The 27,765-nt window shown below is 41.8% G+C and overlaps 1 protein-coding gene across 5 annotated transcripts; it reads left to right on the top strand.

Moving 5' to 3' along the window:
* Positions 1 to 480: 480 nt before the first annotated feature.
* On the top strand, positions 481 to 27,011 carry nol10 (nucleolar protein 10). Of its 5 annotated transcripts, none has more exons than XR_009769804.1 (24): positions 481 to 612; positions 845 to 890; positions 987 to 1,085; positions 2,760 to 2,837; positions 2,914 to 2,951; positions 5,932 to 6,068; positions 6,146 to 6,211; positions 6,313 to 6,373; positions 7,428 to 7,513; positions 7,616 to 7,694; positions 7,938 to 8,087; positions 8,277 to 8,343; positions 10,773 to 10,825; positions 11,893 to 12,019; positions 13,812 to 13,891; positions 14,014 to 14,112; positions 20,376 to 20,465; positions 20,540 to 20,710; positions 20,835 to 21,145; positions 21,525 to 21,627; positions 21,956 to 25,421; positions 25,612 to 25,670; positions 26,553 to 26,752; positions 26,889 to 27,011. XR_009769804.1 is itself a non-coding variant. In XM_061696521.1 (21 exons), the coding sequence occupies exons 1-21, from the start codon at positions 547 to 549 to the stop codon at positions 22,121 to 22,123; spliced, it is 2,175 nt and encodes a 724-aa protein (XP_061552505.1). In that variant the 5' UTR covers positions 481 to 546; the 3' UTR covers positions 22,124 to 25,594. The 5 variants fall into 5 exon arrangements, 1 of the variants encoding a protein (XP_061552505.1); XR_009769806.1 differs by having other exon boundaries at positions 26,717 to 26,752; positions 26,889 to 27,010; XR_009769803.1 differs by lacking the exon at positions 26,889 to 27,011 and having other exon boundaries at positions 26,553 to 26,884.
* Positions 27,012 to 27,765: the final 754 nt, after the last annotated feature.

Raw genomic sequence — 27,765 nt, 5'->3', positions numbered from 1 at the left:
ACCATTAATTAATCATGGGAACATTGCAGATCAGATCAGTTACTGGCTTTAATTAAGGACTTTATTGCAACTAAAGTGCAATAAACCATTCAACAAGAAGTCTGATGGGACGTTAAAAAACGTCTTATAAAGTCAAACAAAAATCGCAATTTGAAGTCTGTTTCACCTGAGACTAGCTACCTGACGGCCATCCGGGTGGATGGATGTTATTACTACAGCTGATAAACATGATTTGGTTACATTTGCAAGTAATTCAGAATTGTCATTGTAATCTTATTTGTGACATTTCAACCCAGTTCATCAGCCTTATAATTGATATTGATATGTTGATATGTAACATTAAATTGGGGTAGCCTTATACACTATTGTCTTTTGTCGGTACTTTATTGTTTCGATAGAACAAATTATCCTAAATTTCAGTGGCGCATTTGCAGGGTGTGCTCGTTTCCCGACGGACACATTTCCTCAACGTACGTTTACTTCCTGTTTAGCACCGAGGCACCAACGTGGGTTCAGTAGAATTCCCATCTTTGTTAAGATTCAAAAATGCAAATATCAAGTGTGAATGATGTGAAAATTTATAATTTAAGCCATGGAAAGTCACTTCCAGAGGTAAGATGCACAACTTTTAGTTTGTGCTTAATGACATTTCTTCAACTAAATGATGACCTGACTTTAGCTAGCTAAGCAGCTATCCATCCTTGTAATGTTTTGAAAAATGTGTTCAGAGATAATTTAACAAAAAAAGTTGACGTTATCAGTAAAACGCGTGCCACATTAAAAACACTTCATGAAATCAACAACGCGGCAGTATATTTAAACCACATTTGTTTTGAAAATCCAGTGGCTGACAGATCGTAAGAAGAGACAACTGCAAAAGAAAGATGTTGGTAAGTTGCAGTCATGTACATGTATATATTTTGTATAATGTAATGAGTAGCCGTAGTCTTTGGTACGTCACAATCTATTTTCTGTATTATTTTTAGACATCCAGCGTAGGATTGAGCTCATCCAGGATTTTGAGATGCCCACAGTGTGCACGTCCATAAAGGTATCCAGAGATGGGCAGTTCATCCTGGCAGCAGGTAAAAAAATTTTGAGTACATATAATGAAAGAACTATTTGTAGTACCTGCATACATGCATGCAAATTAGTCTTGAACTCAAAATAGGCCATTTACGTGAATCGTATAGATCCGATGACTTTTTCTGGTTGGGTCGCTGTCGTCACAGCCTGTTTAGTACTCCTTGAACGCTGACAGCTAGCGGTAACAGTACTTTTACTCCGTTACAATGATCTCAATGTCACGCGCTACTTTCATTTAGCAATTATTGCTTATTTACCAACTATTTCGTGCGCGAGACTACAACTTCGACTTCCACATTGGGCGCTGTTTGCGCCAATCTAGTTTAAGCTCTAGTGACGTTTAGTCTAGTTCACCAATCAAATGACAAAAGAAAGTCACATGACCTCACACATCATCTTCTGTTGGGCTTCCCGGGCGTAAGTATTAACACTAGATAAGCCAACCCAGCTGATCGTCGTGTCGAAATAGCCACCGTTTTTGGGACGGTCGTCATGACCATGAAGGCAACGCCGCGCTACTCTTGTTTACATTTAGATGAACAAAAACAACAGCTTTCATGTATTGTAGTATCGGTCTGTCCAAATGTGGATATTTCAGCTCGCTTTTAACTTGAGAAAACACAGTGCAGTAAATTGCAAATGTTTTTTTGTTGTTATTGTTTGTGCTATTTACTCAGTACTTGAGTAATTATTTCACTGTGTACTTTTTACTCTTAAGTATTTTTTTGGAGAACTTCTTTTTACTTTTACTTGACACATTATTGTCAAGTAACAGTACTCTTACTTGATTACAATGTTTGGTTACTCTACCCACCTCTGGAGCGGACATCCTCCATTGCTACTCTTACGTTTAAGCAACAATTTTGCTCATCGGATCAGCCAGTGTCATATTTGTTGCACTAGTCTTTTGTATTTTCGCATTGAGGTGCTGCGGGTCATGGCCCTGGTTGCGGTCCCAGCGGAACTGCGAAGCACACGTAACATCAGGGAAAAGAGCTGATCCGCTAGTACATCTTGTATTAATTAGGAAATGCACCTACAATTATGTAATTAGTTTACAGATTTTAATGTTAAATGTATTAAGCGACTGAGCGATGTTAGGGATTATGTAGCAACACAGAATGAGCTAACTTCAAATTCAGAATGGCCAATAAAAATGGAAAAATACTGTACCTAACATTTTCCTGGAGGATGCATTTGGGATTAGCCTTTGAAGTTGGTAATGACGACAAATTAAGTGAAACAGACAATGATTTTAGTCAATTCTTTTCTCGAATGAGAGCGCTTAAAGAGGAGGATGCTATTTTTGTGGCACAGCTTGAAGCAGGCATCAGGTGTAGATGGAGATGGGCCTGGCTCAAGATGCAGGCTAGAACAAAAAAGCAAAGAAATGAGGCAAATTTAATTTTAATCTTAAATTTGTACATCAGCATGTACTTGAGCGGTGTAAATAAATGTTTTTCTGCGTGAAGAACATTTGTTTATTTTGCCTTATTGTACTCTTCAGAGTCTTCCAGATTGCTTAATTTATGTGAAAATTAAAAAGAAAAGGATCCCCCAAGAGCCCCCCTACAATGCTTTTTTTTGGTCTCCTTTTTCATGCCTCTGGTGTTTGCATGTCTGTGTATGGAGGTTTTTCTTCCACTGTATCTTAAAATTGTCCATCTTTGTAGGGACTTACAAGCCCAGGATTCGATGTTATGACACCTACCATCTTTCGTTGAAGTTTGAACGCTGCTTGGATTCTGATGGTAAATAGAAATAGACACACAATACCACCATCTTGTTAAATTCACACATCATCTGTTTTATTTCTCTCACTTAAAGTTGTGGCCTTTGACATACTGTCTGATGACTACTCAAAGGTAATTATGAAATATTTTGTTAGATATTTTTTGGGTAACTTTAATTTATATACTTTCCTACCAAATCCTTCCAATTTATGTACTCATATATTTGTTCTGAAATATTTGCAGAAGCGTCATGTGGTGTATATCTACCGTATATATAATCAATCTTTTTTAATGCTGGTGTGTTTTTTTTTTTATCCTTTTGAGGATGCCATGCAAACCTGGTCACTGAATGCTCAGATGTTACAATGTTTAATGTACATATACACATTCAGACAAAAGTAATTTTTTTCATTTCATTTTCCATTCCGCTGATCCTCACTAGGGTCGTGGGCGTGCTGGAGCCTATCCCAGCTATCTTTGGGGAAGAGGCGGGGTACACACTGAACTGGTCGCCACCCAATCGCAGGGGACATAGAAACAACCATTTGCATTCACATTCACACCTACGGGCAATTTAGAGTAGACTTTACATCGATCTGATCGGTATCGGCCGATAATTAGCATTTTACGCTGATCGGCTTTGTCATAATTCGCAGATCCGCAAAAGACATTTACTCTGCGTCGCTATCCTGTACAGTATATTTGAATCCAAAAGCTAGTTTATTTTTAGCCTTGTTGCCTGTCTTTTGACATAGTACGGTAAATATCTTACCGCCAATAAAGTTATTTTGAAAAAAAAACATGGCAGCGGTGTGGGACAGACAACACGTCTGAGACAGACAACACGTAATGAGACTACAAGACAATTTTGGTCTTTCACGATTGCACTATGTCAGACTACTGCAATAAAATCTTGTACTCTAATACCACCCCATCCCGTCTTTTACGATCACTGGGCTTTAACTTTTCAACTCAAACGCGACCGCAAACACTCGTTACAATGGCGACAACAACAACAATGGATCGCGCCGTGTGTATTATAAGACCAAAATGGGGGAAAACGTGTGCTGGTGGTCACCGGTGCTCGGGAGAGGACTTTCATTCAAGGATTGCTTGATGTATGTATGTTCACGTACTTTTAATACGATACCGCTCATATAAAGCAGGCAACAAAACGTTATGTAGCCTAGCAAGCTAGTGCTAGCACTAACGGTTGTACGTAAACATATCGGCTTTATGTTGAATCATGCTCTAAAGTTTCGGTGTGTGTGAAGTAATTTAATTACAATAAAGTAATTTCATTACATTAAGTTATCAACCATTATTATATATTGTAATGTTGGTTTGACCTGACTGGTTAGAATACATGACCTGAATAGAGAATACTTCAAGATACTCAGTATACAGTACACAAGTATATACAGTAAATGAACAAGTCATTTAAATAGACACATTGCTCCACCTTGTGATTGGATCGGTTATCGTTTTTTTAAACCGCCTGATCGGTGATCGGCCCCAAAAATGTGTGAAGCCTAATTTAGAGTCTTCAATTATCCTACCATACATGTTTTTGGTATGTGGGAGGAAACCGGAGTACCCGGAGAAAACCCACGCAGGCACGGGGAGAACATGGAAACTCCACACAGACGAGGCCGGATTTGAACCCAGGTCCTCAGAACTGCCACAAAAGTAATTGGAGGAAAAAAAAAATTGCCAATGAAAATCAGACATCGCTTTTGAGTTGCGGTTCATCTGAATCATTTTTAAAAAGCAAGCTAATGAAACAGGCCTGGACAAAAATGATGGCACCCTTAATTATTTGCAGCACAACCTTTTGAGACAAATACTGCAATCAAACGATTTCTGTAACTCTCAGAATTCTGCACCTGTCGACAGGTATTTCGGCCACCTCCTTGTGAGTAAACTGCTCCAGTGTGTGTGTGTGTGTGAGGTTTATAAAGGCAAGAGATATGACTGTATCAGTAGCAGATTCCATAATCAATACAAAATCCGCCCGGAATCCTTAGATACATCGGTTGTAGGGCTGTGGACCGGATATCCCGAGGCTAGGAATCGATTGCCTGACGCTTTACAGTTGTCATCTCTCAAAACAAGTGCGAGAGCTTTGCGCCGTTGAAGTAACGTTATGCTTACAACCAAAAAACAGCAGTGGGAGGCAATACCGACACTACAAGTTTAACTGCATTTCTCTCTCAACATCAAATAGCTTTTCAGTAGTTAGGCTACTTTTGTGGTCACAGCAATAGCAAAGTAGCGTTCACGGACGCTACATTTTCCCCAGCAGATGTAAACATTGAATGCAACATGACGTTACGTACCTTATCTGAAGTCCGCGGTCGACACCGGGGCCGGCGGCGAAATGAGCGCCGCAGATTGTAATCATGCAGACAGTATGGCAACGGTGGGGTCCACTTTTACGTTCCAGGATTAGTACTTTGCGACCCCAAGAAGAAACTATCAAGAGAACACACAGCCAGCTAAAGCCAATCGCCAGTTGAGCTAAGCTCGTTCATTATGAATTCAAGTTCAAAAAGTCACTCAGCATGCAGCAAGCAGTATGATTGTTTATTTAAAAAAAAAAAAAAAAAAAAAGAGCCTTGCGTGTGTGCAGTGGCGCTCCTAGTTTGAATGGCCCCGTGTGCAAGTTCTGCTTTGGCTATTGTTTGTGCAGATTATTTTCTCTACAAAATAAACTGTTGCGGTCTATTTAAATAATTATTTGAAAATATAGATATATTGTTTGTTTATTTTTTTACAGTGCCTTAAAGCAAGAATTCTCAGAGACCAGTGGTCTTTTACATGTATGAAAAAAGGGTTGGACAAATGTTATTTTATAGAATTGGAGTTAAGTGAAGGTGGCATGGTGGCCGACTGTTTAGCACATCTGCCTCATAGTTTAATTTTGGTCTCAATTTGCAGTTATTTCGGTGACCTTTTTTTTTTTTTTAATTAACAAAGGGGTTCCAACTATTTTGTCCACCTATATACCGTAATTATTTTTCTTCTTTTTGTATTTTTTTATTTTTATTTTTATTTTATTTTTTTTAAATGTGTTTATTTGTTTTGACTGAAATTCTCCTTTTGTGCTCAGCTTGTGTTCCTGCACTCTGACCGTTATGTGGAGTTCCATTCCCAGCACGGTCACTACTACAAAACACGAATTCCAAAGTTTGGAAGGGATTTTTCTTACCATTACCCCTCGTGTGACCTTTATTTTGTTGGATCTAGGTGAGAAAATATTAGGCATTTGTCAGATTTTGAGACGCTATTCGAACAAATTTCTTATTTTACATATTTTCGTCCAGTTCCGAGATCTATCGACTGAATCTTGAACAAGGCCGCTTCCTGAACTCACTTCAGACAGATGCTGTGTAAGTGTGACAAAGCCTTTTCGAGTAGGAATGCTCCACTCAAACTTCATTAAGTGACAAGGCTTTTTCTCTGTGTTGCTTATTTTTACATCCTCCACCAGGGAGCACAATGTGTGTGACATCAACCCTGTCCATCATTTGTTTGCCAGTGGAACCTCTGAGGTATGTGCTATCTCTTGCTGCGTGTACAGCTGTATTGTAACTTAATAAATTACAGTATCGTACCATTCATTTTTTTCAGTTCAATTTAAAAAAAAAAAAAATTAGATTCATTAAACACCATGGGAACATATTCTTCAGAAGGCTAATTTATTATATACGAAAACTAAATCATGAACTATTTCACTGATTTTAGTGAATCTATATAATGTACGAGTTCTATGTTTTTGAATTGAACTACTGAAATATAGTTATGTGCAATATTGTAATTTATTATTGTGTATCTATAAAACAAGGCATAGTTTATGCGTGGACACAAGCAGTACAGTTGTGGTAGTAGCTGATGATTGGATGAAATTACATTTTAACAAATCATATATTGATGAAAACCGATTATTTCAAGTAGAGATGAACACCGAGATGTTAGCCGAAGCTTTATTCAGACATGGACCAATAAAAGACCTTTTTTGACTGCCTTTTGTTTTATGGCCAGCAATTTTTTCACTGCCTGCCATATGATGTCAACACCGCCATCAGCAAATCATTTTTGGGTAATTGAGTGAATACCTCTTGTTCTTAGAGCTCATGTGTCCTATGTATTAAACAGTTCAGGGATGTACAATATATTAGCAAAACTTTCATTCATGTTAACACCTGTGTCTTCCCTGCCATAACTGATCTCACACATGCCCTAAATCTCACCGTGTTCAACAGCTGAACATTCGCTCTGCCAACCTACTGTACCCCCAACATAATGTTTTAAATTGTAATACTTTATTAACCCATGCTTTAGATGCTTGAAAAAAATTAGGGTATATATGTTGACATCTACACAAGTTACGTTGAGTTTTTCAATTTTCCTAGAACAACATACAGAAATAGGTATTGTGCCCCCAAAGTGTCAATGCATCTAAATTGTTTGTCTGACTATTTGTAAATTGTTATGTTGTAGTTACAAAGACCCCCTCTTTTTTTCTCTTTCAGTTTCAGTGGTATGCATTTTGTAACTCAGAATATCCCCACATTTCACTGACCTGTGTTCCTGTTTGCTTGTTAGGGAAAGGTGGAATGCTGGGACCCTCGTGTCTGGAAGCGAGTGGGCCTTCTGGACTGTGCCCTGAGCAGCCTCACAGAAGGAATGGAGTATGTTGTCATTATTTATAGATCAATGTCTTCTTTTGTCATTTTATCTAATTATATGTTACCATTTCTGCTACTTGGATATTTTCATTGGATTGTTTACAGAGTTCAGAGTTTGCCCTCAATAAGTGCACTGAAGTTTAGCGGTTCGCTCATCATGGCAGTAGGCACCAGCACTGGTCAGGTACGTGATAACATCCCTCGATGGCTGTGTTAGAGGCACAGAAGAGGCCTTAACAGTAACATCAATTGGAAGATAGAAATGATCATTGTTTTTAAACAAGATATTTGCTTTCACTTCGAGCAAGACTTTTTTGCATTTGCAATAATTCAATGCTGTATTTTCACCCCAACCACAAACACACTCCGGGGTTGATTAGATGGAATTGAAAGTGATATTTCAAGAATTCTCTCCTTCTTAACAAAGGTGCTGTTGTATGACCTGCGCTCCAGCCAGCCGCTGCTTGTGAAAGACCACTTCTACAACCTGCCCATCAAGTCTCTCAATTTCCATGACCAAATGGACCTGGTTGTGTCGGCAGACGCTAAAATAATAAAAATCTGGAACAAAGACAGTGTAAGACTAACAGACATGACTAGAATATACAGTGTATATTCATATAGGTCAGTTGGATTGCTAATCATGGGTATGATCCCGCATGTTTGTATATCATGTCTTCATATTACTTATGTAAGTCAGTGCAACAAAGATGTTCAAAAACAAAGAAATACTTGACTTAATGTTTTTTTTTTCTGCTCACCACAGGGCAAAATGTTTTCCTCAATCCAGCCTGAGAGCAACATTAATGATATTTGCATGTACCCCCAGTCAGGTGAGAATACTCCTCCAAAATAACTTGAATTGATGACTGATGCAGGGGAAAGGCAACTGTGACCGTACCAAAAACTGATCGAGTTAAAAAACAAATGGATTTGTCTAAGCTATGAATATATATGGTTTATTTTGTGTATCAAATGAGACTATATACAATTTTTTTCACATTTTTAAATTGTTTTTTATTGAACATATAAACGTGACAGAAGACATTATCATTATTATTATGATGGAAAGTAATTTACAAACAGTTCCCAGGTGTCTTAATAAAATGTCTCTAACATTCTGAGGTCAAAGTTCACATAGGATAAAGAATTAAATTTCTAAGACAACCTCCATTTGTAACATTGGTTGAAATGGAGAGTTTTTTTTTTTGTCTCATCCATGTGCACGACGACTTGCTTTTTCACTTGAATGCAACTTCCATCCATCCATTTTCCATACCGCTTATCCTCCTTGTTTTGGAAATACGGTAGCAACCTCAAGTGTATGTGGTGCGCTCTTCCACCTCTAGATGGTGCCATCTACTCTTGTAAGGTTGCCTTGCTTATAGTTCATCCATTTTCTACCGCTTATCTGAGGTCACGTTGCGGGTGCAGTAGCTTTAGCAGGGACACCCAGACTTTCCTCTCCCCAGCCACTTCATCCAGCTCTTCCGGGGAGATCCCTAGGCCTTCCCAGGCCAGCCGAAGGACGTAGTCTCTCCAGCGTGTCCTGGGTCGTCCCCGGGGTCTCCTCCTGGTGGGACGTTCCCGGAACACCTCACCAGGGAGACCCCAAGATACTTGAACTCCTCCACTTGGGGCAGGATCTCATCCCCGACCTGGAGAGGGCACGCCAACCTTTTCCAACTGAGGACCATGGTCTCAGATTTGGAGGTGCTGATTCTCATCCCAGCCGGTTTACACTCTGCTGCGAACCGCTCCAGTGAGAGTTGGAGATCACGACCTGATGAAGCCAACAGAACCACATCATCTGCAAAAGGCAGAGATGCAATACTGACGCCCTCTATGTCTCTGCTGTGCCTTGAAATTCTGTCCATAAAAGTTATGAACAGAATCGGTGACAAAGGTCAGCCTTGGCGGAGCCCAACCCTCACCGGAAACGAGTCCGATTTACTGCCTCATATATGGACCAAACTCTGACTCCGGTCGTACAGGGACTGAACAGCCCGTATCAGGGGGTTCGGTACCCCATACTCCCGAAGCAACCCCCATAGGACCCCCCGAGGGACACGTTTGAACGTCTTCTACAAGTCACCACGACAGGCACCGACCACCTTACGGCCACAGCTCCGGTCGGCCGCCTCAGCAATTGAGGCGTGGAACATGGTCCACTCGGACTCGCCTCCTCCGGAACATGAGCAAAGTTCTGTTGGAGGTGGGAGTTGAAACTCCTTCTGACAGGGGATTCTGCCAGACGTTCCCAGCAGACCCTCACAATACGTTTGGCCCTGCCACATCGGACCAGCATCTTCCCCCACCATCGGAGCCAACTCACCACCAGGTGGTGATCAGTTGACAGCTCCGTCCCTCTCTTCACCCGAGTGTCCAAGACATGCGGCCGCAAGTCCGATGACTCAACCACAAGGTCGATCATCGAACTGCGACCCAGGGTGTCCTGGTGCCAAGTGCACGTATGGACACCCTTATGCTTGAACATGGTGTATGTTATGGGCAATCCGTGATGACCACAGAAGTCCAATAACAGAACACCGCTCGGGTTCTGTTCGGGGGGGCCGTTCCTCCCAATCACGCCCTTCCAGGTCTCACTGTCATTGCCCACGAGCATTGAAGTCCCCCAGCAGAACGATGGAGTCCCCAGTGGGAGCGCTCTCCAGCACCCCTTTAAGGACTCCAAAAAGGGTGTGTACTCTGAACTGCTGTTTGTTGCATAGGCACAAACAACAGTCAGGACCCGTACCCCCACCCGAAGGCGGAGGGAGGCTACCCTCTCGTCCACCAGGGTGAACCCCAATGTACATGCGCCGAGCTGGGGGGCAATAAGTATAACCACACCTGCTAGGCACCTCTCACCGTGGGGAACTCCAGAGTGGAAGAGAGTCCAACCCCTCTCGAGAGAACTGGTACCAGAGCCCAAGCTGTGTGTGGAGGCGAGTCCGACTATATCTAGTATATCTATATCTTATAGATATACTATATCAAACATTTGGTTAGGGTGAAAAATACAGATAGAGACTTTTTAAAGGGGTATCTGTCATCTTTCATAAATTTGAAAAAACATTCCCTGAAACACACTTTCACAGTCCTCATTCAATACAAATTACAGTCTCATCCCTTAAACTGACATTGAGTTTATAAGGACCAGTAGTAGTAGCACACTGCAATATTTAACCCTGCAAATACATTGTTTATACACAAGCTTTGCTGCTTCTGTCATCATTCTGCCTCCGTGTGCGTTTGACAGGTATGCTTTTCACCGCCAATGAAGATCCAAAGATGAACACATTCTACATTCCGGTGAGTGAATTTCATATTTTTTTCTTTCAGCATCCCACTAGTAGCAATCACAAACCCTCAACCTGACACGAAGTTTTGACGCAATAAAGGATGTGATCTGATTTGCTTATTGGCATGCGCACAGTGGCTCAAAGCCTGTAACATATGAGGACTCACGAGAGAATGACTGGGAGCTTGAGAGGGGTGAATGTTTGTGGACTTTGTGTGTTTGAATTTTGTGTTCCAGGATTGTGTGACACACATCTGTCCATATCAACTCGGTGAAATGCCATGATTATTTAGCCGGGGGGGGGAATTATGAGCAGTGGTTAGTAAGATGTAGCAATCAAAGCAAACACACTGATTTGAGTTATTGGACTCTATAGAGATATTTTCACATTATATACTGTGTATACAGATTGATGGTGCGGACACACAATTGTTTCGGGTTATCATGGACCCATAATTTACAAAATTAATCTGAGCTATCTGCAAACAAAGACAAAACTTGTACCCTATGATTGTGACCTTAAACTCCTGATTTTAAATGTTATTATATACTGCTTTTCCCAGGTTGTCTCTCTTCTGTAATTACATAAAAAGATGATAGCCAAGGATAGGGAATACAATCGTCTTATCCCACAGGGATACATTGGATTTAAAATCCTTGACCTGCCTTGCCCTGTGAAGCCCATTGTAGTTTTTTTATTTTTTATTATTATTATTTTTTTTTTGCTTGCAAATTTGCAGAATGCTGGTACTATATTTGGAACATTGCCTTTTACATGATTATTATTATTAGTACTTTAGAAGCACTTGTAGTATAGTGGTATATGCTGTTGCCATTCTGATTGAAACTGAAAATATGTCGAGGCCTCTCAGTGTTTCAACTATGTTATAGTGTATCAGTGTTGGTTTACAGAACAAGTCTGCATCCAAGAACATCATCGCCATTTTAGAAGTTGAGCAGTTCGATGATATTTGATCTTGCCAATGCAAAATTTTGATTGAAATTTTATTTTATAATTTATTTAGGTAGTTAGCCCAGTCACCAATTTAATTTGAGATCTGTGTTTGTATGAGTGCAGGCTCTTGGCCCAGCACCTCGTTGGTGTTCCTTCCTAGATAACCTGACAGAGGAGCTGGAGGAGAGCCCTGAGAGCACTGTGTATGACGACTACAAGTTTGTCACCCGCAAGGACCTGGAAACTTTGGGTGAGAGCTTGTCATTCATTTCTCCTCCTTATCATGTGGGGAAATATGCAATGAACAACTATGTTTGTCCTTCTTTAAAGGAGACATATAATGCACAGTTTAAAACAGTTCCCAGAGGCCTTAATAATAGATCTGTGACATCTATCTGTCAAAATGGAAAATTAGAATGACAGCACACTTAACATCCACTTGTCACGTTTTGGGTCAAATCATTCGGTTTTGGGGGGTGGTTCTTCAAATACTGAGCACCGATTTCGATTATGACAACCTTAGGCAGAGCTAGGGCATGCGACATTTCCGACTCCTCTGCAACATAAATTTTTTTTAAAGCAACAAGCAACAAATCTAGTGTCTTTGTGGCATTATTGGAGACCATGTGACCTCCCTCCAGAGCACATTTTCACCCATCTTCATCCACACGGCAAATGAAGGGCACTTGGGCAAAGCTACAATCAGTAATTTAACCAATAAAGTGAGTGTCCATAAAGATTGGACAGCATTTTTACGCCTAGACACAAATACAGTACTGTACCCCCAAACCCACGTCACCAACTTAGCTGAACATTCGCTTAAGTATTGACTGTCAGAAGCTATTAGCACTGGTAGGTAATGCTAATATGTGCTAACACTACAGCTCTGCTTCCCTTTCGGCTTTGACATGCTGTCAAAGTGCTTCTCGGTAGTCCGGCAACCGGACTTCGGCTGTCACTTAGCAAAGGCCTAGGTGATAGGAGCTTGGCTGCCCAATCATGTTGTGGGTGTTATATACTGCAATTGTGATGTCACAATTCGGCAGAATTCTGAACAGCTTCTTCAAAGACACATTTTCAGAAATTGAGATAGTCGCCAGCACGGCGTGACCCTAGTGAGGATAAGCGGTTCATAAAATGGATGTATGTACTCGATTGTTTAAAAGAAATTAAAAAGTACATTTTCTACAATACTATGTCCCTTTTATAATGCATGGCTGTTATTGAGATAGAGACTTACTGAAAAAGTGTTCAGGTTTATAATGCTTGTACGACAGGGTAAAACCTCCCTATTTAATGCCAACCTAACTTTGGATGGATCGCAGGTGGCTAAGCAGAGCTTCTGAGGCTTTTTGTCAAGAACTCCAATGCGTGGGGGATGGAGTAAGGAGGGTTGGGGGTTGTACCCCTGTGGAAGGGTTGAATGAACATTGGAATGCATGCTCAGCAGTAAAGAGATCAAATGACAAGGAGCAAAGAAGTGGTTGGCTGCTGTCGAATAACAGTGGGGAGCAGAGGTGTTGATTTACAGAAGCTGTGTAACGTGGCCTGTTGCATAACCTTAAGTAAAGAACGTTTACATACTCTGAGGCAACAAATACTATATAAAATTGCGTCAACTCAGAATGGGAAGACTCCTTCTCTCTAAAAGTGTTTAAAAGTGCTACAGCACTGCACAATGTAGTTAGATGCGTATGAATGGCTGGGAGCGGCTGACTAAGCAGAATGGCTCAGTACGGTATTTATTTCAATGAGGCTTTTCTCACAATATTAGTCATTCAATTTAGTCATGCATTTATTTCACTGGGGCAGATTTAATTTGTTCAACAACTAATTTCTCTTCCCGAGAAGCCTTTTCCAACACTTCTATGGATGCACTGTATTTTAGTGTCCGCTATTTAGAATTGTAGCAGTCATTCATCTCATAAATGTAGCGACATGTACATCATAAACCTCTTTTAAGTCCATAAAAAAATTATTTCTCAAAAGTCTTTCAAACTAAATAAATCCTTACTTTGCGTTTTTTTTTTCTTACTGTGTAGGTCTTTCTCATCTGGTGGGATCATCCCTCCTGAGGGCGTACATGCATGGCTATTTCATGGACATCAGGCTCTACCATAAGGTATGTTGTTGCACGACAGATGCAGTATTTGATTGGCTGGTAAATTATGATTTTTATGAGCATGATTTAAATTTGAAATGTGTTGTATTAATTTGCCAGTGTAATTTTTTTTTGTTTCTCAGGTCAAAAGCATGGCAAATCCTTTTGCTTATGAGGAGTATCGTAAGGATAAGATCCGACAGAAGATTGAAGAGACGAGGACCCAGCGAGTACTGGTTAAGGTGAGAAATTCCGACACCATTAAAAGATTCTTCCAGTTCGTGTTTATACTGTTGTTGCACCACATTGTTGAGACGAGGGTGCCAAATTGTTCGTCTGTAGAATTCATCTTTCACGGTTTAAAAAATACGAACCATGCGATGAAAAGAAGCACCTCTTTTGTTTTATCACCGCACTTAAAAACTGCAATTAAGTACTTGAGTACAGTCAAACAAAAAGCCTTTGAGCAGTTCTCTGTGTAGAACGTCAAGATCCACCCCTCGATTAATCTGGAACCTGTTACATTTCTATTGAGACTTCAAGAATCAAACTAATGGGTATCTGTGGCTTGATGTGCTAGTTTGGTTTAGGAATCAAATGTTTATTGAAAAAATAATGTGAAGGATGATTTTCTCCGCCAGTCCTTCGCGTGTTCGTTGGATTTCGGATGATGAGAATGTTGGGGTCAGAATCAGAGACTGGAAATGAACTTCTTTAAGATCTTTATTGCAGAATATTCTGGGCACAATTGTTCGACAGGCAAAGGCTGCAGCTGCACAAATGTGCTCAAATGTGCGCTTTCTCAGCGTTCAGTGCAAGATTTTATACATGGTTCAGGGCGGTGTTTAAAGCTTGAGCAGGGCGGATCCAAGGTCACAGCAATATCTCTTCTTGGCACAAAACATCCTGTTCTGCGGCTGACATGTAGTTTTCACAGTTATGTGATTATCAGAACATTTTAATACTGAGGTTAGGTTACACAACATAACAGTGCAAAAAATAACTCTATGTATGATCATGACATCAGTATATCACGTGCGAGTGCCTTCAATAATCAACAATGTGGCCTTTATAAGAGGGAGTGCACAATAATGACTGTCGACAAAACTTTGTAGTAAAGATTGTCATTTTTTTTTAGTAATAATCCTGACTGAAGGCGGCACGGTGGACGACTGGTTAGCACATCTGCCTCACAGTTCTGAGGACCGGGGTTCAAATCCCGGCCCCGCCTGTATGGAGTTTGCATGTTCTCCTCGTGATTGCATGGGTTTTCTCCGGGCACTGGGCCAATGGCAGGGCACATAGAAACAAACAACCATTGGCACTCACATTCACACCTACGGGCAATTTAGAGTCCTCAATTAACCTACCATGCATGTTTTTGGGATGTGGGAGGGAAACGGTGTACCCGGAGAAAACCCACGCAGGCACGGGGAGAACATGCAAACTCTACACAGGCGGGTCCGGGATTTGAACCCCGGTCCTCAGAACTATGAGGCAGATGTGCTAACAAGTCTTCCACCTTGCCGCCCTCGTGATTACCATTTTAGGTTAAAAAAAAAAACCATTCAGATCACTCATACGTCATGTTATATGTCCATTACACATGTAATAGTGTCTTAAAAACGCTTACTGACAAATGGACAGTGGCCAAATGGTTCTGGGCGGCGCAAATTGGTTCCGGGCGATGCAAATGGGCTTTTATTAATACTTTTTACTGCCTTGAGGGAGAAATGTTTGCGTCGACCCTTTTTTGTGGTTGATTTAGCCAAGTTACCATTTTTTTCACAGCCCTAATTAAAAAAATACCTTCAACCAACACTGCAATGTGTTCCAGAATGGAAAAGGAGTATATAATGTTCAACAAACACCACGACTATGTTCTCAAGCACCAATAACTGTGTACTAACAAGTCTTCCACCTTGCCGCCCTCGTGATTACCATTTTCACAAGATGGCTGCCGGGGTGCAGCCACACAGTTTAGTAGGTCCTGTGCGTTTGCTTAAAAAGTCATCCAAAGATCAAATAGGACCATGGATTATGCTATCAACGTATTCCTTTGCTGTTTGGATAACCCTCTATCTTCTGCTAAGTTCAACATGTCCAAGAAAAAGGGGCATTCTAACCTTGTATCCAGCCAGATGGAGTCAGCACATGCTATTCACAAGGGTACTGGACTATGGCCATGCTAGGCCACCCCCAGGTGAGCAGAAACAGGCTGTCACAGGCAAACCACTCCTGGGTGTTTTTAATCTCTTGCTGATACTTCTTTTGGCTGGTGATGTTGAACTAAACCCTGGGCCACTGCTAGCTGGGCCTCCACCTCTGCTACCTGGGCCAACATCACTGCCAACTGGGCCTTTACCTCGAGCAGCCGGGCTAACACCAATGCTAGATCAGCTAACATCATTGCTAGCTAGGCTTCCACCTCTACCGGCTGGGCCTCCACCTCTGCTTGCTGGGCCTCTACCACTGCTAGTTGGGCCTCCACCACTGCGAGCTGGGCCTCCACCACTGCTAGGTGGGCCTCCACCACTGCTAGGTGGGCCTCCACCACTGCTAGGTGGGCCTCCACCACTGCTAGCTGGGCCTCTACCACTGCCACCTGAGCCAACACCACTGCTAGTTGGGCCTCCATCACTGCTAGCTGGGCCTCCACCACTGCTGGCCGGGCCTCCACCAGTGCTAGCTTGGCCTCCACCACTGATAGCTGGGCCTCCACCTCTGCTAGCTGGGCCTCCACTACTGCTAGCTGGGCTTCCGCCTCTGCTGGTTGGGCCTCTGCCTCTGCTAGCTGGGCCTCTACCACTGCCACCTGGGCCAACACCACTGCCAGTTGGGCCTCCATCACTGCTAGCTGGGCCTCCACCACTGCTGGCCGGGCCTCCACCACTGCTAGCTTGGCTTCCACCACTGCCAGCTGTACCTCCACCACTGCCGGCTGGGCCTCCACCACTGCCGGCTGGGCCTCCCCCTCTGCCGGCTGGGCCTCCACCTCTGCCGGCTGGGCCTCCACCTCTGCCGGCTGGGCCTCCACCTCTGCCGGCTGGGCCTCCACCTCTGCCGGCTGGGCCTCCACCACTGCCGGCTGGGCCCCCACCACTGCCGGCTGATGCGGAAGCTGGCAGCGTAAAGCTATATGCAAACATTGCCAATAAAAGAAACAGGGGGCTTCCAAACCCCGCAATACTAAAGCACCGGAAATGCAGGGTGTTCCAAACCGTTAATAACTCTAAATTAATATGGGACTCAGCACGTAAACCAAAAGGCATTATTTGTGCACACTTAAATATACGAAGCATTTTAACAAAAAGTGATCAGGTCAAACACCTTCTCACTGACTCAAATATTGACTTCCTCTCCCTATCTGAGGCATGGCTCCATGAATCTTCGCCCTCAGCAATACTATCTGTACCTGGTTATAAAATGTTTAGAAACGACAGACAGGGTTCTAAGGGAGGAGGTGTTATGATTTATGCCAAGGACACTTTTAATTGTAATGAAATACATGTTACATATGAGAATGGATTAGAATTTATTGGACTAACTGTTTCTTTGTCACAGCAAATGTCTTTTATTCTTGTAGTTATTTATAGGCCTCCCTCATCAAATGCCGCTTTTTATGAAAAGCTGGAAATTTTACTGAAACAACTCAATCTTGCAGAAGAGGTGATAATAATGGGTGACCTAAATGTTAATTGGGAAGTTAACAAAGTTAGGAAACAATTGAAAAGGGTCATGGATGATATGGATATGACTCAGGTAATTAATGGCCCTACGAGAATTACAAACTCCACCCGAACTCAGATTGATCTAGCTTTTACTAATAGGCCAGAAAGGATCTTGAAGCCATACAATATGCTCACAGGATTGTCTGATCACAATCTTATAATGGTCACAAGAAAATTAAATAAAAAGCGCTTCAAACCCTTGGCCACCACTGAATCCAATAGGATACCAAAACATGAACAACAAAATTTCCAAGATTCTATCCAAGAAGTAAACTGGGATGTATTACTTGCTGGTAAAAATTTAGATGATGATTGTTCTAAATTTGCCAACAAAATACAAAAAATTATTATACAATTTACACGGATAATTAAACTAAAAGCTAGAAAGAATGGCCTTCCTTGGTTAAACACATTTATTCTGAAACTGATGAAAGAACGCGATCATTCCTTGAAATTGTCGGTCAAATCAGGATACAATAGACACCACTTTATTTCACTGAGAAATAGGGTAGTGAAAGAAAATGAAAATCTAAAGCTGACTTTTTCATTACTGCTTTGAATAGTGCTAAGGGAAATTCAAAAATAACCTGGAATTATATTAAAAAACTATTGGGTAATACACAAAATAACAACAAAACTAATGCAAATTAAATTAAATGGAAACATCCTGACGGAACCTCAAGTGATGGCTGATGCTTTTAACAACTACTTCATTGAATCTGTGTCAGAAATCTCCTCTAAATTTGCAGTAAAACAAAGGAAGGAATACCCTGCATTGTCTGCAACGCAGTTCTTTACTATTACAAATATTACTGAGACCAAAGTTATTGATTTAATTCATTCACTCAAACCATCTAAGGCAAAGGATGTTTTTGGAATGGACACGAACATGCTCAAAGATCTAGGTTCAACTCTTGCTACTCCTATTGCCTCAATCATTAATCTTTCAATTTCATCTGGTCACTTTCCAAAGGCCTGGAAATCTGCTATTGTTACCCCTGTCTTTAAATCCGGTGACTCAAATTGTCTGAATAACTACCGACCTATAAGCATTCTTCCGGCCATTTCCAAAGTTGCAGAAAAATGGGTGTCAGAGCAGATTGTCCATTATTTAAACAGCAGCTCTCCCTCTCTCCACGCCATGCAGTTTGGTTTCAGATCCAAGCATTCCACTGAAATGGCTACATGCCTCTTCATTGAGAAAATTAAATCTTCTCTCGACAAGGGTGGAGTTGCAGGGGCGGTGTTCTTGGACCTCAGGAAAGCTTTCGATACAGTAAATCACTCTGTTCTTCTTACCAAGCTCTCAAAATTTAACTTCTCTCACAAAGCTGTGAGCTGGATTGAATCATATCTGCATGACCGAACACAATCTGTATCAGTTAACAACTACAGATCAGAGTCTCTTAGGCTAACCTCTGGAGTCCCTCAGGGATCAATATGAGGCCCCCTTTTATTTCGTCTTTATATCAACGATTTGCCCACTGTTTGTTCTGAAGCAGAGTGCGTAATGTATGCAGACGACACGGTTTTCTTTGTTCATGGTCGCTCCAAAGATACTGTTGCTGCTAAACTCACTAATACAATGTCCTGTGTCACAACTTGGTTGCAGGAGTGCTGTCTACAGCTAAACGTTTCTAAAACTGTAGGCATGTATTTCACTAAAACAAATAGAGTATCACCTGACCCCGACATACTTGTTAATGGAGAAAAAATGCAAATTGTCAGCCAATACAAATATCTTGGGTTAATAATAGATTCACAGCTTTCCTTTAAAGCCCATATTGACAAATTGTGTAAAAATATCAAATTAAACCTCGCAAATTTTCGTGCAATTCGAAATGAAATGTCAACTGAAACCGCAAAAATTTACTTATATTCAATGATTCTTAGTCACTTTAACTATTGCATAACCAGTTGGTCCCAGGCTGGTCAGAGTGCAAAAAAACCATTGGAAGTTTTGTACAAACAAGCAATTAAAGTGATGGATAAAAAAACCAAGGCACTATCATCACTGTGCAATTTTAAAAAAATACAGTCTTTTAAACTGGGACAGTCTTCCAATATTTGCAGATTTAAATTTGATTTATAAAGTACTGCATGATTTGGCTCCAGCTCCTCTGGCTGAGTTCATCAGCCAAAGAAACCGCTCTGAGCGTGTCACTCGAGGCTCTGTCAGAGGTGACTGTCTCATTCCTCTGCGCAGGAGCACTTTCAGTAAGTCAGCCTGGTCAGTGAGGAGCGCTGGTGAGTGGAACTCAGTACCTGAGGAGGTTAAACTGCTTACAACATACAAGGCCTTCACAAAAAAACTGAAAATGTGGTTAGTTAACACCTATAGCTGCCAACACTAAAAGACAAGTATGTTATGATGTTTTTTTTTTTTTTTTTTTTTTTTTTTGTTATGATCAAATGATTTGTGGTTTTATTCTCTCTTAATAGTAAGTCTCTATGTATCCTGTTTTATATTATATTGTCTTGTAGATGTATTTTACTGCTTTTTTACATCATGGCCAGGGGACTACAGATGAAAACTAGCCTTCTGGCTAATTCTGGCTTTTTTAACCATGTGTATTTCATGTGTTTTATGAAATTGCATTGTCCCCTTTCAAATAAACTGATTAATAATAATAATAATACTAGCTAGACCAAACTGCCAGTAACCAAATGATTAAACATATTTTACCATTGCAAACAGTGTGCTGTCAAAGTAAACGGTGGCCTTTGTGTGTGATTGTGTGTCTGTTTGTCAAATGTTGCTTTTCCTGAGTCAGGCATTGCCCAAAGTCAACAAGGAGCTGGCTTTGAAGCTGATGGAAGAGGGTGACGAAGTGGAGTTGGCTTCCAGGAAAAAGAAGGGCAAGGTAGGCAGACTTGGAAAAGAGTATTTGCCGATGCCAATGAATTTGCCATACTTATTTCCCTGTTGAAATTGCAGGCTCTACCCACCATTTTGGGCGACAACCGTTTCAAGGTGATGTTTGAAAACCCAGACTATCAAGTGGATGAGCAGAGCGAGGCGTTCCGCCTGCTCAACCCCATCGTCTCCAAAGTTAGCCAGAAGAGGAAAAAGCAGTTGCGGCTACTAGCTCAAGATGCTACTTCACAAGTAATGCTCCATTTAACTATACATTTGTCAGGAAGTGTACATTACAAATGAATACCCGCAGCTTAAAATACAATTAGCCTGCACTCAAGAATATCGCATCAATAACTCTGCCACCTATTTACAGGAGGATCAGGAAAATGAGGAGGAGGGTCGAGCCAGTTCTGAGGAGGAAAGCTCAGATGATGAAAAGAGCTGGGTGGAGGAGGTGAGGGAGCAGCGGAGACTGCTCTGGCAAGAGGAGCGAGACCGCCAGTATCAGCAGAGGAAGGACACTGACCGCAACACAGTCTTGCTGGAGAGCAAATGCAGTGAAGGGCAGAAAAGCTTCATCACGGCTGAGAACAAGAAGCGGAGCCAGCCTCAGTTCTATCAGATTAAAAGCGGGGAGGAGTTTCGCAGTTTTAATGACGTGTCACGCAAGCAGAAACTTCAGAAGTATGTCCTATTCTCAGCAGGAGTACAGTGGACCCCCGCTATTTGTTGAGGATGGGCACCGGGCGAGACCACGAATAGCAAAAATCTTCAGATAATTGATGCCCATTATAATTGCACTGAAGGGAAAAAAAAGATTGGGGGGTAAAACACCAATAAATGTTTTTGGGGTTGGATTACAGGGTTGGGGGGGAAATCAGCGTAGAGGTGAATCCGCCGGTGCCGAACTGCGGATATACGGGGGTACACTGTACCTGCTTTCTCCAAGTCATAATATTACAGAAGGGTTATCAGCAAGAAATACTTCAAACATGCATTTACTGTCCATTTGTTTTCAGCACTATACTCAATGAAAATGTTTTTGTTAATGTGTGTACCTCAGGGCATCCCTGGAGGAGCGTCTGAAGTTAGAGGAACACTCTGGAACCAGCAACGTGGCTGACACCACAGTGGGCAGCAAACAGCTTACTTTTAGACTCAAAAAGGTACAGTGCTCATGTCTCACTCCCAAAATATAGTATGTATAAAATAAAATAAAATGTAGTCACGCATTAAGAGACTCCATAAAATGCTGTAAATCACTTGAGAAGACATGATCTGAAATGTTAAATGGCCTAAAATATTTTCAAGGAGTGATATTATTTGACTGGCAACAACAGCTTAGCGACTAAGCAAGAAGCAAAACATCCATACCCAGAAGACTCTCTGGTTCAAACTCTAATCTTTGCCTACATCTGCCAAGCATTTATATATTTTTTTTAAAAAAGCATGCAGCAGAGGTAGGGTAACGGCATCCCCTTGTGTACATTGCAGTCTGAGCAGCAAAGGAAGCAGCAGCAGGCGGAGCGGGACCACCATGAGGAGAGGAAGAAGCTAAGACGATCAGCCGGACACCTGAGCAGCGCCCGTGGGAGGGGCTGGGCAGGTGGCATAAGAAGAGGACGAGGACGAGGACGAGGACGAGGAAGAGGACTGCACTGAGGAGGGAAGCCCCATCTGCAGCTCAAGTCAAAGCTACACCAATTAGGCAGATGTCCTGAATAGCTAAAGGTTGATGTTTTTAAAACACGTGTCAAGTGGTCAAGGCTAAAACTGACAACAGATGGATGTATGTATGCTTTTATTATATATATATATATATATATATATATATATATATATATATACATACACACACACACACACACACACATTCATTTGTTTTTGTTGAATACTGAGGACATTTACATTCAGATAAAAAAAAATGAATATGAGACAAAAGTTCAGAATCCCAGCTTTCATTTCATGGTATTTACATCGAGATGTGTTAAACAACTCGGGACAGAGAATCCTTTGTTTGAAACCACCCACTTTTCAAGTGAGCAAAATTATTGGAAGATGTGATTGATGGGTGTTTTCCAGTTGTTCTGGTGTTGCCTTTTAGATTGATTGCTCAAACATTAGCTAGTTCTTGTTTTTGGCTTTGGGTTTTACCTATGAAAACTGCATCTGCTATTAAGCAAACATGAGGACCCAAGTGGTCTATGGGAGAAAAGCAAACCATTTTGAAGCTGAGAGGAAGGAAAATCAATCAGAGCTATTGCACAAATATTGGGCATAGCCAATACAACAATTTGGAATGTCCCGAAAAAGAGAAACTACTGGTGTACTGAAAAACAGACATCGAACAGGTCGGCCAAGGGTATCAACACCAGTTGATGAAAGAATCATTGTGAGAGCTGTGAAGAAACACCCAAAGACAAGTCACTGATGTCACTGCCAAACTGCACATGGCAAGGATGAAGGTATCACATTCGTATATACTGTATACATGTATAGATACAGCGGCTGAAATAAGTATTTAACACGTCACCGTTTTTCTCACTAAATATATTTTCAAAGTCGCTATTGACAAATTATTACCAGATGTTGGGACAACCCAACTAATCCATACATTATAAGAAAGAATAACAAATAAGACCAGAAATTAAGTTGTATGTAATGTGAAATGACACGGAAAAGGTGGAGGTGCAAAAAGGCATGGAAAGCCAAGACAACACCTAAAATCTCACTGGGGAACACAATTTTTGTTGATCGGTTTGACAGCTGTGTTTAACAAATGTTTGGGTGCGGAATCCAAAATTGATCTCAGTTTTTCTCTATTATGTCAACTTTTTGAAAAAAGTGGAACAAAGGAAATATATACCGATGTAAATAAAACACTAAGCTTGAATAATTACAAGCTTTGAAAACTAAAAAAAACAGCATAAAACGAAATAGAACTTACAACGGTATGCCCATGGATACAAGGTTAAGAGAAAAGCCAGCACAAATTCTCTTAGTTCGAACTATGCCAGCTTTCTGTTTGCAGGTATTGATAGTACTGACTTATTGGGAGGTGCACCTCTCAATTGTGACTGCAAAAACAAATTCCCATGTAGCTGTAGATAAGTCCAATCGTAATCAGCTGGCTCATTACTACAGATAATCAGTGGAATTTTGCTTATCTGGAGGGTAAGCTGTGGAGAAAGAACTTGACGTGCTAGAAAAAAAACTGACTGCAATTTTGGAATCAGCATGCCAATTTTAGTTTTAATCAGCATAGAAATCTAACTCAACAGATTTTTTTTTCTAATTGTTCCCTGATTCAGCCCCGTGTCAGTGCAAATGAATATCAGCTGGTTCAGTCCTAATTGATAACCTAATAAAAGGTCTCCTTGCCAAGGTAAGAGCAGAGAGCTGTCTCAAGACCATCACAAACTATCCACCCATTTTCTGAGCCGCTTATCCTCAAAAGGGAAGGCGGGGTACACCCTGAACTGGTTGCCAGCCAATCGCAGTGCACATACAAACAAACAAACAACCATCCGCACTCACATTCACACCTATGGGCAATTTAGAGTCTTCAATTAACTTACCATGCATGTTTTTGGGATGTGGGAGGAAACCGGAGTGCCCGGAGAAAACCCACGCAGGCATGGGGAGAACATGCAAACTCCACACAGGCGGGGCTGGGGATTGAACTCAGGTCCTCAGAACTGTGAGGCAGACGCTCTAACGAGGCAGACGCTTTAACCAGTCACCCACCGTGCCGCCCATCACAAACTAATTGTTGCAAAACAACGGTGGCATTTGTTACAGGCACATATCTAAGCTTCTGAATGTTCCAGTGTGCAAGGTTGGGGCCATAATACGGAAGTGGACAGCCAATCATACTACCATAAATTTGCCTCGATCAGGCGCTCCTAACAAGATTTCTGACAGAGGAGTGCAAAGAATAATCAGGAGAGATGTCCAAGAGCCAAAGACCACCTGTGGACAGCTTAAAAAAGATCTGGAACTAGCAGGTACTGTTGTCACAAGGAAAACCGTGAGTAACTCGCCGTCACAGACTGTATGCACACTCCACGCAAGACCCCATTGGTGCGGGGGGGGAAAGCAGGTCAAAGCTCGTTTCAGGTTTGCTGAACAACATTTGGACAAGCCCATTAAATACTGGGAGAATATGGTCTGATAAGAGCTAAATTGAACTCTTTGGATGCTATTATGCACACCACGTTTGGAGGAGAAATGGCACTGCACATAACCTGAAAAACACCATACCAACAGTGAAGTTCAGAGGTGGGAACATGATGGTGTGGGGCTGCTTTTCAGCAAATGGTACTGGTAAGCTTAACATTATTGAAGGAAGGATGAATGGTCAAATGTACCGAGGTATTCTTTATAAAAATCTGAGGATGATGAAAATGAAACAAGGGTGAACATTTCATCAGGATAATGATCCAAAACATACTGCCAAGGAAACACTCAATTGGTTTCAAAGGGGGGGGGAAATAAAGCTGGTAGAATCCAATCGAAAATCTATGGAAAGAACTGAAACTCAAGGTCCATAAAAGAAGCCCACGGAACCTTCAAGGTTTTAAGACTGCTTGTGTGGAGGAATGAGCCAAAAACACACTAGAGCAATGCATGTGACTAGTTTCTCCACACAGAAGGTGTCATTGCAAACAAAGGCTTTGGTACAAAGTATTAAATAAATACCAGTTGCCGTGTTCAATACTTTTCCCCTGTGTCATTTCACATGATTACACATAACTTAATTTCTCATCTTATTTGTTTTACTTTCTTTGTATGTATGGATTACTTGGGTTGTTCCCAACATCTGGTGAAATTTTCATGTCAATAGCACCTTGGGAAATATATTTAGTGAGAAAAATGGTGACGTGTTAAATACTTATTTCAGCTGCTGTACATACATGAGATGCAAGGACTCGAGCATATGCTTCAGCCGGGATAAAAGGTGCATTTGAGTGCTTGCTTTTAATAAATGTAGTTCGTTCTATTGTTCTTTGCTGGACTGTACATTACAACAATTCTTACTAAATATGTTTGATAAAAAAATATGTTGTTTGCATTTCCAAAACTAATTACAGGCTCCTAAAACAACTCAAACTGTGAAAATATTCTTGCCTATTCTCTTTGCCTACTAGAGCCGGTATCCTTTGTAGCAGCTAAGCACCTACTTGCGTCAGCAGTGAAAGAAGGGGAGGTGAGAAATGTGAGTGTTTTTTTCCCCCTTGTCCCCCACACCAACAACTGCAGTTCTTGAAAATGGGGCCGCTTCTGTTTTCTCCCCCACCCCTGTCCTCAATGGAATGGTTGGTTTCAACTCCCTTCCTGACCACCATTGACCTATTTCAAATGTAGGAAGGGGGTTTTGGTTATAGACCCACTCTGTAGCTCCCCCAGACTCATGTCATTCTACCACCATGCTTTATGCATAACTAGCAGGTTAGATGCCTTCCGTGCGCCTTAACCGTCTAGTTTCTGTGGAAAGCCCAATACTCCAAACCTCATGAATAGTTCACATGCAATATTATTAGTACACATCAAACAGTTCAAGGTTTTGCTGTCTCACCTTTAGAAGGACCTGTGATTATAATAGCTTCACGTTAGGCTTAATATATACTTAAAGCTCAGACTTTGTGTGTCCGTTTTCAGGGGGCTTTCTGGTGCCGGAACGTTTTCCTGCACGTTTTTGCACGTTCTGGCACGTTTATTTTTTTTTTTCACATTTTTGCACATTCCGGCACGTTTTTGCACGTTCCTGCTCGTTTTGCAATAAGACTCCACCTATAGTACATGTTTCTGCATGTTTCTACATATCCCTGTTAGCATGTAATAGTAAGAATTACCTGTCAGGATATGTATTATTAGTTTGGTATTTAAAGGGGGCGTTGAAACCTTGGGGGCGTGTGGGAACGTGCAGGGCATGCGGGAGGGCGTTTCTTTGAAAACGGACACACAAACTTTGAGCTTTAAGTATATAGATGGTTCCCATATCATGTTATGTATAAATATTATGGACATTTGTTGCAAAAGCACCTACTTTACACTCTTTGCTGCCAATCAACTTCAATTTCATTGCAAGGAATGGAATATTTAACTTGGTGAGATCCATCCTACAAGAAGTGAAACATGAGATTCGTCAAACTTAAGAATGAATCAACATAAAGAAAAATATTCAACACCATCATCCCTGAACTCCTTTCCTCCAAGCTTCTCCAGCTCAGCGTCTCGCCTGCTATCTTCCAGTGGATTTACAGCTTCCTGACGGGCAGGACACAGCAGGTGAGGCTGGAAGAGACCACCTCATCCACACGCAGCATCAGCACTGGGGCGCCCCAAGGTTGTGTCCTCTCTCCGCTGCTCTTCTCTCTACACGAACTGCTGCACCTCAACGCACCCGGCTGTCAAACTCCTGAAGTTTTCAGATGACACCACTGTCATCGGCATCATCGAGGACGGTGACGAGTCTGCATATCGACAGGAAGCGGAGCGGCTGGAGCTGTGATGCGGCCGACACAACCTGGAGCTGAACACGCTCAAGACTGTAGGAATGATCGTGAACTTCAGGAGCCATCCTTCGCCACAGCTTCCCCTCACGCTGTCCAGCTGCCTTGTGTCAACCGTCGAGACCTTCAAGTTCCTGGGAAGTTCCTGGGAACTTGGAGGTCTCTCGCGATTTTCAAGTTCCTGGGATCAACATCAACTCCGTCCTCATAAAAGCCCAGAGAAGATGAACTTCCTTCCTCCGGCTTCGGAGAAAGCACGGCCTGCCACGGGAGCTGCTGAGGCAGTTCTACACAGCGGTCATCGAATCAGTCCTGTGTTCTTGCATCACAATCTGGTTTGGTGCTGCTACAAAAAAGGGCAAACTCCGACTGCAACGGACAATCAAAACTGCTGAAAGGATTGTCAGTACCCCCCTACCCACCCTTGAGGACTTGGACACTGCCAGAACTAAGACAAGAGCGTGCAAAATCCTCTTGGACCCTCCACATCCCGGTCACCGGCTCTTCCGGCTCCTTCCCTCAGGTAGGCACTACCGATCCATGCAAACTAGAACAGGCAGACATTCCAACAGCTTCTTCCCTCTTGCAATCAACTTCTTAAACAGCTAACTTACAATTCCATTGCAACATGCTGCCAATTTCTTTTGTCTGAGTTTGTTGTCACTTTTCTGTTGGCCCAATTATATACTTAACTCGTGCACTCACTGTAGTAGTCTCTCCACGCTGCACTATTTGCATATCTGTTGTTGACCAATACTGGGCACTCATGCCGGAGTAGCATCTGCCCCA

Source organism: Phycodurus eques, chromosome 14, assembly GCF_024500275.1.
Source record: "Phycodurus eques isolate BA_2022a chromosome 14, UOR_Pequ_1.1, whole genome shotgun sequence".
Taxonomy (NCBI): Eukaryota; Metazoa; Chordata; class Actinopteri; order Syngnathiformes; family Syngnathidae; genus Phycodurus; species Phycodurus eques.
Note: the sequence above shows the minus strand (reverse complement) of the source record. Positions and strands in the feature narration are given on the sequence as shown.